We start from the raw sequence: 12,238 nt of genomic DNA on the forward strand, positions 1-12,238 counted from the left end.
TCTCCCAGCAGTGACGAAAATCTTCCCCAGTGCACAGCCTGGGCCACTTTTACACAATGGAAAACTGCAAAGGCAAAGCAACAGGAGCAGTGCCCCAGAGAGAAGCAGAGCCAAGGACTGTCTGGGGAGTGGGGCAGGCAGAGAGAGACAGTCTCCATGAACATGCCCACAGGCATAAGCCTCTTGACTTTCATACACCCACAGAGAGCTCACTGACAGAGAGGAGAGAGAAGGGAAAGGGAGGACAGAGCAAGTCATGCACGTACAGCAGAGATCAGAGGACCAACAGCCCTTGCCTGGCAGCCTCCTACCAGTAGGAGGTAGTGCTGGACAGCTGGGGAGCACATATGCAACACCTTCCCCCAGTGCTGCACTGTCAGCCCAGCAATGAGTGTGCAGAGAAAAATTATGCAGCTAGGCTCAAGCGTGCTGTGCCAAGCACCTTGCCTTCAACCTGGTCTAGTCCCATTCCCACTCTAGGGAAGGCAGGGAGATCAGGAAATGCACAAGACTTAAGGGGTCATTCTGAGCTCAGTGGGGATCAATGTAAGAAATGTCCTAGGTCAAAGGCAGGTGCCATGTCGTCAGCCCCTACAAGTGTCATATTCCTGCACCCACCACTCCTGCATCCCTACCGCCCTGACATTCCCCAGCAGCACCCTGCCAAGGTCTGCCCCCATTCTGGCTTCAGCACCCTCAATGCTTTCCTCTACGTGGCTGGCAGAGGCAGTAGCTGCATCTCCCAGAACAGTGAGCAGAGGCAGTAGGCCATGGCCCCACACAACCAGGACGTGCTTCATCTGACCCACAGCTCTGCCAGTGCCCAGCTGTGCCCCTTGGGAAGGGGGATACCAAGGCACCAGCTCCAAGGGCTGGTCTCATCTGCCACAAGGCTGCACAGTTACTGCTCATGTATGAAGGGGGTACTTCTGCTCAGACCCTATTACAAACACAATTGAGTCCCTGGACTGGCTTTGTACAAAGACCACCCCTCTGCCTGTAGCCCAGCATAACCAGGAGTAACAACTCGGTGACCCTGTCACTGGGGACGGTCACCCCGAGCACCCAGGGCGCTGTCACTGCAGCAGCAGCCCTTGGCACTGGCTGGAGCATCACTGCAGACCAGGGCACCCTGTGCCCACAGCACCCAGGAGCAGGTTATCATTAGAGACACACTGCTGCCTACCCCCAGTCTTTTGCTGCAGCACAGCAAACCCTCTCTGCAAGCCAAGAGCTGGGAGCAGCCCCGCCACACGTTCCCCAGGAGAATATGCATGACCAGCAGCTCAGTGCAGGCAGCAATATGGAGAACCAGGACAGAAGGAAGAGCAAGGATAGGGTTACCTCAAAAGAGGCCATTTGAGGGGTCACTGCTTCCCCCTTTTCAGGCTGGCTCGTTTCACTATCTGAGCCCCCATCCTGCCCCCAGAGACCTCTGGTTTCGGGACACGCACTCGCACCTCCTCCTGAGGAAGCCGCAGGGGCAGGAAGCAGGACATCACCCAGGTGAACAGACAGACACAGAGAAGAGGACAGGAGAGGGAAAGGTAGAGTCAGTTGGCAGGCAGAAAACACCAAGCAAGAAGACTGGTGCAGTGGGCAGTATTTGCCCCTGGAAGTCTTAGAGGGGAAACAGGAGAGGAGTACAGGGCAGAAGAAAGGACAGAGTGCGACATTGTCGCAGAGCCTGAGAGTCCTGCAGAACTCCTGAGAGTCCTGGGTGATGCCCCAGGCAGGCTGCCTGCAACGCACAGTTAAGAGCCACACTGTACCTTGGCACCCAGACCATCCTGATGCAAGATGGAGTATTTCATGAAGTGATCGTCCTCAGCCTCCAGGTCTTGGGGCTCCTGTAGGGAGCCCTCCAGAATCAGCTCCTCCTGTTCCTGCCTGTCATCCATGACACCAGGGCCCAGATGACGCACCACCTTCCGGATAATCTGTGGAGACCCACACAGCTGGGCGTCACAGCTAGCCCCAGGGCACCGTGACTCCCTCCTCACCCAGTCTGGTCCTAAACTGCACGTGGTGTGCAGGCTCTGTGTGTGCCATGAGCTGGAGAAGTGCCGTGACTGTAACCGAAGAGCACGAATGCCCTACATGGGCCTCATGCTAACGGGGTGGAGGGGAGAAGGGAAAGGCTGCGGCATGCCCTTGCCCATATCTTGCCGCTGATCACTCACCTTCTTGGTGATGATATTGCCTTGATCATCTGTGAACTGCTCCTCAGTCACCTGCTCTCCAGGGAGATGAAAGGCTTCATTCCCCTGCAGGAACGGAAGGGAGATCAGGGCATGCGAGGGAAACGAGGGAAGTTGTTTTGCAGGTAGAAAAATGCACCTGGGCATGCACCCCACAGCCTCTGTCTCCCACCCTGCCCTGACCCTTCACTGCTTTCCTCTGCACCGGCTCTAGGGCTGCTCTCTCAGCTGCCCCGCTCGTTACCTTCAGGAGGACGCGCCGGCGGACGACTCTGGCGGAGAGAGCCTCCTCGTCATCCGCCAGCCCCGGGCTCTCCCCGAGCTCCTTGTCCAGCTCACGATGGGCGTGTTTGAGCAGGAAGCGGACAGAGCCCCTGACGATGTGCATGACGTTCTGGCAGCTGACCAGGAAGAAGGCCAGAAGCACCAGAGCGATCAGCAGCTGGGCCAGGAAAGCCCACATCGTGCCTCCGCCCGCACAGCCGCGCGTGTGCCGCGGCTCCGAGCCCGCCGTCAGAACTCAGCCATGCTGAGGGCCGGGTGGTGGCCTGCGGCTGTGAGCCTGCCCACGCAGTGCCCCGGCTCTGCGGGAGCTGCTGTAAGCTCGGCTGCCGCAGCTCTGCTGGCTGTGGGCGGCGAGAAGGGAGCGGGCAGCTGGGCGTCCTTCGCTGTCACAGCTTCGCTCGAGGTCATGTGCCCAGGACTGCCCCGGCCCGGCTGGAAGCAGGACAGCTCTGGCCCTCTGCTCTGTCAGCTTGCCCAACAGCCTGTCCTCCTGACTACGGTGGGAGGGCAGTGTGCAGTCTTCCCTTACAGGACAAACGAAGCCCTGGGCAAAAGCCAGGGCTTTGGGGTGTCATTGGAATGACATGTGACTCGGGTAACACACACGGTGGAGCTAACAGGCACCTCCAAGCACGGCCGTGCTGCCGGGATGGCTGTGCGTGCCCTGGCTGGGGGAAGGTGCTTGCCCTCACCTTGTACCTGCTGCCTCTGTGTGACCGTGGCATCAAGCCCACCACCCAGCCTGGCCCCTAGACCAACTCTATTTCTGGCTCCAGCAGGCTGTTGGGCTGGCAGCCAGGGCAGATACTCAATAAGGAACAAGTCTGGGAGGGTGACTGGGTTATAAATGGAGAGCAAGAGCTCAGGTATCAAGCACTGCAGGCTATTCCGGGCTGAGAGGCACCCCAAGGGGCAGGAAGTACAGAAGAGTTGAGGAGCTAGCACCTGGTCTGCCTGGCTGGCCTTGCAGCAGGCTCCAGAAGAGGCCACCACTTCCTGCAGGGCTGAGTCCCCTGCTCCCACCCTCACCTGCCCAAAGAAGCGGCTGTCGGCCTCCTCCTGCCAGCCGCCTGTGGGGTGCTGAGGCTGCCGGTCGCTGTCCTCTGTAGAGCTGATCCGCATCAGCTCCATGGCTGGCATCAGGACCTGCTCTTGCTCCTGGCCCTGTGCCCCGGAGGCTGTGGTGTGCGTTGGGAGCAGCTTTTGGGTGACTCCCTCCTGCCAGGAGCCCGCTGTCAGGTCCTGTAGGCAGGAGATAAAGGAGCCTTCTGCATTCCAGTCCCTCAGCCTGGGCACCAGAGAGGGACAGGGATAGGGAGAGAGAGACAGAAAGAGAGAGGCAGTCAGCTTTGCATGGAGTGCTGCACCCTGAGCACCAGCCGAGCTCCGGCAGGCACACCGGCGCAGCCTGCACCCCAGAGGCACTGGCTCCACTCCCCAGCTCACGGCACTGCTGGGCATCTGGCAGAAGCAGCACAAAATACACAGATGCACAAAAAGGCACAGGCCACCTCTATGCTATGCTCCCTGCCCATCCCACAGCCTCATGGTTTGGCTGCCAGAGGCTTAGGCAAGAGTGTGCTGTGCTCTCATGGTCTAGTGTGGTCTAGCTCTAATGTGATCTAATGCTGTGGAGCATTTCTGGGTGCTGCCAGGGACCTCATGGGTTCTTGCCACTGGGAATGGGGGAGCAGGCAGCCCAGGTTAGGATTAGCTCTGGTAAGTACAACCTACATGCAGGGCCTGGCTGACTAGGGTCCTTCCCAGGTGCTCTGCAAGGAGCCCTCCAGAGCATTGCCAGAAAAGTATGAGACACTCGGCCCAACCATTGTTCTATGTGCTGCAGATGCCTGGGCTCCAGAGTGGGAGGCCAGCAGGGAAGCAAGCAAAGCAGGGAGATTATTGCAGCTGGCGAGCACAGGGCAGAAGCTGGCAAAGCAGTTGTGCTCCCCTACCATGGTCACCCTGGTGCCCCAGGCTGTAGTACCTGTCTGCACTCTTCTCCACAGCATGGCTAAAGGTAGGTGATGTCATGATCCTGGCTTGCACCTTCTGCTGAACTGAAACAAAAGAGACTTCACTCTCCGGGTCCTGCTCCCCAGTCCCTGGTTGATGATCACCAGATGGCATCTTCCCCTCTGGCCTCTGCCCCTCCTCCTGCTCTAGAAGGTCAATCAGGCCATTCATGGCATCTGAGTCCACTGTGTCATCCTCAACCAGGTCCATAGAGCCCATGTGGTCTGGGCCATGAGCATCTGCTAGAAGTTGCCCTGGGAACCGGCCTTCGCTTGTGGCATCCGAGTCCTCAGCCTTGCTGCACTCCAGAGAGGAGTCCTCAGCAGTCACCAGCGAGGGGGTGAGCCCTGAGGACCACACCTGCATGTCGGACATCTCCATCAGGGCATCCTGCTCAGTGGCAGCCATGGGGATAGCATCCATGATGGCCACCTCATTCCAGTACTGGTCGGCACGCAGCGGGGATGGCAGTGTGTAATGCAGGGAGGCAGGGGACAGCAGCTCGTCCTGCAGTGAAGCGTAACCTATATGGGCAGACAGAGGCATCATGTCCAGCAGCCATCTCACACACGCACAAGCACAGTAGGACAAAAGGGAAACAGCTTCTGGGAGGATGACTGCCCCAAGGACAGGAAAGGTCATGCCACAGCCCTGTGCCCAGGCTGAGCAGGGCTGTGCTCACAGCAGCGGCTGCTTTCACATGGTCCCTGCAAATGCTGCCATGCCTCCCTTCAAGTCCTGGGGCTGCTCTGGGCAGGTCCTGGGGCTGCCTCCTCCCTGTGAGGAGGACCGGGCTGGTGTTCACACGATGCTCCATCCACACTGAAGGACACAGCACTCTCTTTGCTACCTTGCTCCATCAGACCCTGGTCCCTGCCCACAGCCCCCATCCAGCATCAGCTGGCTGGCAGTTAGCCTGGAGTTCCAGTAGCCGAGTCTGACAGGCACCAACTCTCAAAGCCAAACACTGTCCACAGCCCAGAGGAGCAGGTTGGAAGTACCACGAGCAGAGAAGGATGGCCCTGGAACATGCCATGCACCCCAAGGCCCTGCAGAAGGCAGTCAGGGTCTTACAACCCTGTTAGTGTCTCCAGGGCTACAAGCCACTGTTATATCTCATCGCCCAGGATGTGCACAGCTCAGGCGTATCTGTATGAATTACAACCAAGCCAGGCACTCCCACCCATGCAGGTGGCTTTGCTCCGCCTTTTTCAGCTTTGAGCCATTTTTTCACCCCTGGATATCAGCAGTGAACCTGTTCTGCTCCCCTGGCAGCCACAGCCAAGGCACAGGGTACAGCTGGCACCCCTGGCACAGAAAGGGCACCTCACACATGGACACCCAGGTGCCTGGTCAGGGGCATGCAGTGCAGTGCCAGCAAGGGAAGGAACATGGGACTGTGCAGGAGAAGAAGGCCTGGGATGGCTGCCTGCAAGCATGACAGCTGTAAGAGGGGTAGTCCCTGATGACATGCAGTCGCTGGAGCAGGATGCGGCTCCCAGAGGGCTTAGCTGAGGTGGAGACAGTGGAGACAGGCAGTGGAAGATGAGAGGAGAGGCCAGGATGAGCTCAGAGGAGACAGGTGAAAAGAAGTGACCCACAGGAGTGCCCGCACCTGGCAGCACTAGGTGGCATGTTAGAGAAAACAGAACAAGGGGAGAGACAGAGAGGGAGAGAGCGATGAGCCAGTGCTGCAGGGGCAGAGCCACCGTGCAGGGCTGTAGCAGCACAAAGCCCTGCCCCTTTCTGGTGTGCCGGCTCCCCAGCAGTGTATGCCACAGCTGGCTCTGGCTGTGTCCCCACATCCAGGCACACCACCACAGCTGCACAGCCAGGACTCAGGGAGCTCCCTGGCCGCTGATCAGCTTGCATAGCCAGAGGCACCTCTCACTGGCACACTGAGATAAGAAACACCTGGAGAGTTTCTGAGAAAGCAGGACGGCAGAGCCAAGCTTTCTGCAGCATAAGCCCCAGTGAAGAGGCCACATCTGTCAGCAATGTGCCCACTCAGTTCTCAGTGGGTGCAACCTGGTCAGGCAAGACACCAGCCCCAGTCTCTGCACAGACTGTGGCCTCAAGGGCCCTCCTGCATTCCCTGCCACAAGCTGGGCTCACCATTCATCTGGGATGGTGAGAGGGAGTAGTCTCTGTCCGTGTAACGCCAGCTTCCCTTCAGGCTGCGGCTCAGCCGACCCGAGCCCTCCAGCATGTTGACAATCTCGCTGCGGTCAATGTTCCTCAGTGCCGTGTACAGGTTCTCAACTGCAAGGGGAAGATGGTGCCAGCAAACTAGTCACTTGGGAAGACACAGCCATGCCCCAGACACTCTCCAGGTGGGCAGAGAAGGCAGATGTGCATGAACCACCACTGTAAAGCCAGCCAGACAGTGATCCTTGAAGATGCACACGCTGCTCTGCTCTGCCACCTCTGTGTCTGTAAAAGGGCACCACAAATACTCACTCTTGACATTCTTGCCCTCGCGGCTGGCCCAGAGGTTGAGTAAGGCTATGCTCTGCTCCAGAAGGGAGTTGGGGTTCTCCACACGTATCCTGTTGATGTCATCCACCCCAAACTGCAGCTCACGTGCCAGCTCTGGGGAAAACACCACATCAGTCTCATACCCTCTGGTGCCCATCACAAGGCTAGGGACGTTGTCAAGTGCTCAGCCAGGACCAGTGCAGAAACCCTCTGTTATATGTGACTGTGCACAGCAGAACATGCAGGAGCTGGGATGGGGCAGGGGCTGAAGCCCTCCTGCTCAGGTTGGCAGTGACTAGCACAATAGGGTCTCATGCTAAGAAGTGTAGGGTCTGCCGTTGGATTGTGTGGCCGCAACCAACAGCAGCAATATGTACAGCTCATAACAAAGCCCTAGCCTGGTACCCCTGTGTGTGGATATGTGCACAGCCATGGAAAAGTTCATTTCAGTGCCCTGGAATGCTCACAGCAGGGGTGCAGCACAAAGCAGTCTCTACACCTGGCAGCACACTTCCAGCCTCCCTAAGTGTCAGCTTTGCAAGGGGTGTTGTGCATCCTCAGAACTGTCAGGTGTGGACTCACCGGCCCAGCTGAGGCCCAGCTGTTCTGCTATGTCAACCATCTTCTGGTCTGCCTTGTCTGTGCTGCTCAGAGAGCCTGGAGGAGAAGAGGGAGTCAGCCCAGCTGCACAGGGCCCTGCACCAGAGTGGTGAGGGGAATGGGGTGCTGGTTCTGGGGGGTCACACAGACCCATAGACACAGCACTGCCCTGCAGGCAGGGCCAAGGAAACCTTCAGGGAAAGGGAAGTTGCTGTAAGTGCAAGTGTGACAGGACCATCCCAGCCTTCCCACTGGCTTGAGAACCCCAAGTGCAGGTAGTGAGTGGGCTGGAATGGTCCCAGCAGGCTGCATACCAAAACTGGTCTCACTTAGAATGCTGTATCGCTCCCGCAGAGACAATGGCGTCAGTGTCCTCCTTCGCTCATCACTGCCACTGCCCTGTAAAAGTGGTGACAAAACAAGGGGTCAACAGCTTGGAAAGAGGGCAGCTGCTCTGCCCTGACATGATTGCTTCTCCTTCAGCTCCAGAGTGGCATGACGTGGTCAAATGGAGCAGGTGAAGAAGAAAGCTAACAGCAAGGGCTGTCCCCTGCACTTGGGGAGGGGATGTGCCCTCACTGCCCCCTACCAGAGAGCCAAAGACTGACCTTGGTGCAGGGTGGTATGCTGATGTTCAGGTGGCAGAGCACATGCTGGAGGTCTTCGTATTTCATGGCCTTGCGCAAGAAAGACAGGGAGCCACTGGCTTCCCGGCTGCTGTCCCGGACCTGAGTGCCAGAGCCCAGTTAGGTGGCTTGGCACAAGGAAGGGCCCTGACTGCTTGCCCAGTCCTGTACCCTGACATTACCTTGATGGGGATGACAAGACGATTCTCCCGGAAGGACTGGAAGAGGAAGGTGCGGGGCTGAGCAGCCTTCTTGACAGGCACCAGGTTCCCTGAGAGTTCGACATGCAAAGGCATTCCCTCCACCACCTGCCCAGGAGCAGAAAATATACTCAGACCCAGTGTAGAGCTGCTTATCCTGCTCCTGGATAGGGCAGGTAACCCTGACTCTCCTAGCCATGCCAGGGCCAGGCCCTTCCACTTGCATCAGTCTCCCCTCACTTCGTTATCCCTCTCCCTGCTGCCCTCCACACACGCTGCTGGGGACAAACCTCAATGTCCCTGCTGCGGGCCACCTCAGTGAAGTTCTCATGCTGCTCTAAAGTCTTGTCAACCTTGTCATCAGTCATGCAGTAGCAGCGCAGCCGGCCTTCTCGCGCATCGTTCATCTTGGCAAACACCACAAATTTGGCCATGTAGGGCACGGCTGTCAGCTCCTTGTACAGCATGGTGGCAAAGTGCACAGCCTCAGCTGTGCGTGGGCAGTCGGCCAGCCAGAACCTGCAGGAGATCTGGGTTGGGGTGCTGCTGGGTGGTGGCAGAGAGCTGCCCCCTGCCCCCCTCAACAGCCAACTGGACTGCAGAGGAAGCCCCAAGAGTTCTGGACACAGGTGTAGCCCCATCTGTGATGGGGACCCAGCCAAGTACAGATAATGGCCCCCTTCCTTCTGCACACCCAGCTGTCATGAGGGTTCCTGGAGTGTGCTCAGGCGACATGGGGGTCCTTAAGGCTAGAGGAAACCACCCTGCATGTAGGAATAGGGCAGCACAGCAGTAAGGGGCTTTTCCTGGCAAAGGCTGTAGTAAGGCCCAAGGAGTACCAGATATCCTGAGATGGACACCTTTGCCCAGGACTCACCTGGCAGACACATTGGTGGTAAAGTTAGCACACTCATTTTCGTAGACCAGCTTTGTGGTGCCTGTTATGTCTTCCCACTGGGCTTGGGCTGTCCCTCCTGCAGCAGAAAGCAAGGGTGATCATACTATCTCTTTCCATAAGCCCAGGGTCTGCATCCCCCAGGCATTTGCTTTCTCCACAGCTGCACCCTTTACTGAGCTCCCTGGAGCTGCATCCCCCTGAGGCAGCCCAGCCCATCCCCGTGGAGAGCACGCTTGTAGTCTCACCAATCACACTGCAGAGCAGACGTAGGCTGGTGGTGTCACCCTCACCACTGTCTCGGGGATTGTCCTTCCAGGATGGTGGCAGTGGGATACGGAGGCCAATGGGGCGGTGGAACTTCCTCCGTCGTGGCTCCACTGTGACAATGGGGCTGAAGGTCGCTTGGTTCCCCAGCAGCTTAGTCACCAACTCATCAGGCACAGGCTGTGCCTGTGGGTAGTACAAGGATGGGAATCAGGGATGGTTTTTCCCCAGGCTGGGACACAGCCTGGGCTTGCTGCCCACCCCTGACTGCAGAAGTATGTCTAGGCCCCAGGCCTGGCTCTCTGAGGCTCACCTGCAGGGCCAGCCTCACTCTTTTGGTGACAGCAGTGTCTGGGAAGGTGGCCTGTACCATGGGCACCAGTGTGCTTTTCAAACACCCTCCTTCAGGGCCAATCATATCACAGTCCTGGCAAATCCGGGACATGACCACGAAGTAGAGAGGGAAGTCGGTGGTGATGATGCGGCAGACCCTCTTCTTATCCAGCTCCTCCTGGCTCTCCAGCTCTGCGAGGGCAGCACAGCCATCAGTGCTCATCCACCAAGTGTCTGACACTCAACACTCCTCCATGCTACGCCGACCAACCCCCTCAGCCCCACTCCACCACGCGGGCCACCACAGCCCTGCCTGCAGGAAGCTGTGAGGTGTGGAGCCCCTGCCCTCCTGCCACGCTCACCCTCGTCCATGCCATTGAGCAGCTGGTCCATGTAGCTCTCCTCATAGCGGTTGCGGTGCTCCTTCCAGACAGAGCCGTTCTCACTGCGCAGCACTACCAGCTCACGGTCTCCACGTCCATACGAGGCAAAGTGTGGAATCTCCACAATGACAGGGCTGCAGACAGCACAGGAAGGCCACACAAGCTGCCACAAGGACATGCAAGGCAGCAGGATGGCCCTGGGCAGAGTGCCTGCCCATGCTGTGCAGCTGCTGGGGGAAGAAGGACTGCTGATCTCCCTCTCTCTGGGAAAGAGGACTCTGCACGTGGCGGGACAGGGCTGCTCAGGGCTTTTCTGCCACTGTTCTGTTACTCTTAAATGACCCATGCCAGAAACATGTCATGCCCAACAAGAGGTAGGATCTCTCCTCTGCCAACCTCAAGAAGCAGAGATAGGCAGAGGTCTTGCCCTGGATGGCAAAACCCTCTAGATGAGCCCAGATCTGTTCCCAGTCCTGAGGGATGACCCTGGTGTGGGCAGCCCAATCTGCTCTTTTCCCAGCTGTGCTCACCTGAGGAATTGGGCACCAGCAGGCCCCAGAGCAATGATCCGACTGCTCAGACCCTCCTCCTCAGCCAGTGGTGGGGGTGCAGGTAGCTTTTGGGGCTTCACCAGGCGGCAGGTGATGCGGGTCGGTGCAGCACAGGCACGGGGCGGGATGACCACACGCAGACCGTGGTGCCGGCTGCCCCGCATGGAGCCACCACGAGCATCCACCATGAAGCTTACCAGGAACCTGGAGTGGACAGAGGCGTGAGCACCTTGCAGCCAGCTGATGAACAGAGCATGCATGTGCTGCACAGGCTGGGCACTCACCCTGTGTGCACAGGGCTGGCCACAGGGCTGATGTTATCCGAGGTCTCAGTGGCAGGGCTGCTGGGGATCAGGGAGTCCTCGTCGAACTCTTTGGAGGGCTGTGTAAGGCAGGGAAGAGAACCTGTGGACAAAGGGTCCTATCTGGGGGTGTTGAGCCTGCCCACCCTTATACAATCCTCGCTGGACAGTCCTGTACCACCGGGTCAATGCCCATTACCCATCACACACTTGAGCTATGTGGTGATGGGGGAACTGCCCCAGCAGGGAATGCCTGGGGGAGGCCACGGCAGGCTGTATCTCATGCTCACCTCCTGTGGGGACACCGAGGGTGCATGCAGCAGGCTGACTTGCTCAGCTTCTGTCTCCACAGGTCCTACCTGCTCAGTCTCCTCAGCTCTGGTCACTACAGTTTCAGGTGGGATGCAGGGGACCTGCAGGACAGCTGGAGACTCCACCCTGGCAGGAGAGGGTAGTGACAGCCACAGAAATGGGAGGGTCCCTCAGCCCCTACCCATCCCCACAGAGTCCTGAAACCACTAGACAAAAGCAAACTAAAGAGCAGTCCCATGTCCTGGTGCAGAAACAGCATTGACTAGCTTCCCCTGCCATGCCAACCGGTGAGGGTTCAGTGATCTGTTCCTTGCCTGGAGTCTTATGCAGGAAGCCCAGCCCAGCACAAGGCTGGTCCTGTGCCCTGTACCTGTTCCCTCCCCACCATACAGCGTCTCTTACGTTTGCTCCAGTATCGCTGTGGTCATGAACTCCAGCCTCTCCCTTTTGCCTTCCTGGTCTCCGAGATCAGGTGTCTTGGGTTTTGGTGCAATCAGCTCTTCCTCTGAAACCAAGAGCTGGCTCAGCAAGCAGAGGCAGACAGACAAGGGAACACAGGGATATCCAGCCCTTGCCCCTACCCCTCCCCAGGGCTAGAGCCAGGGCCCATACCTGCCCACTGCTTGAGACACTCACTTGCCCCCTGGGTCTCAGCCAGACACAGAGGGGGCTTTGCTGTCTGCCAGAATGGGTCTTCTGGCAGGGCAAGGCCCATGCAGCAGGCCAGTGGGACAGGAGCTCTGGGAGCCATTGGGAAATCTGTCTGCTCACTAACCTCTTTCTCACAGC

At 58.3% G+C, this 12,238-nt stretch overlaps 1 protein-coding gene across 7 annotated transcripts in view; it reads right to left on the reverse strand.

Annotated features, from left to right (window-relative positions):
• Positions 1-12,238, reverse strand: part of ANK1 (ankyrin 1) — a 55,089-nt gene that overhangs the window by 2,583 nt on the left and 40,268 nt on the right. For 3 of the 7 annotated variants that reach the window (XM_015648830.3, XM_015648828.1, XM_015648829.2), the window contains 20 exons: positions 11,852-11,954; positions 11,428-11,575; positions 11,120-11,256; positions 10,815-11,039; positions 10,264-10,418; positions 9,882-10,093; positions 9,550-9,754; positions 9,284-9,380; positions 8,697-8,925; positions 8,389-8,514; positions 8,189-8,308; positions 7,895-7,979; positions 7,563-7,637; positions 6,963-7,094; positions 6,618-6,764; positions 4,474-5,026; positions 3,516-3,774; positions 2,184-2,267; positions 1,773-1,940; positions 1,345-1,466 (listed from right to left, as the gene is read on the reverse strand). In XM_015648830.3, the coding sequence (XP_015504316.1) occupies positions 1,368-1,466; positions 1,773-1,940; positions 2,184-2,267; positions 3,516-3,774; positions 4,474-5,026; positions 6,618-6,764; positions 6,963-7,094; positions 7,563-7,637; positions 7,895-7,979; positions 8,189-8,308; positions 8,389-8,514; positions 8,697-8,925; positions 9,284-9,380; positions 9,550-9,754; positions 9,882-10,093; positions 10,264-10,418; positions 10,815-11,039; positions 11,120-11,256; positions 11,428-11,575; positions 11,852-11,954 (3,359 nt within the window). In that variant the 3' untranslated portion in view covers positions 1,345-1,367. The other 4 variants (XM_015648827.3, XM_015648831.2, XM_015648832.1 and 1 more) reach the window with 3 other exon arrangements.

This window comes from Parus major, chromosome 22 (assembly GCF_001522545.3).
Source record: "Parus major isolate Abel chromosome 22, Parus_major1.1, whole genome shotgun sequence".
Classification (NCBI taxonomy): Eukaryota; Metazoa; Chordata; class Aves; order Passeriformes; family Paridae; genus Parus; species Parus major.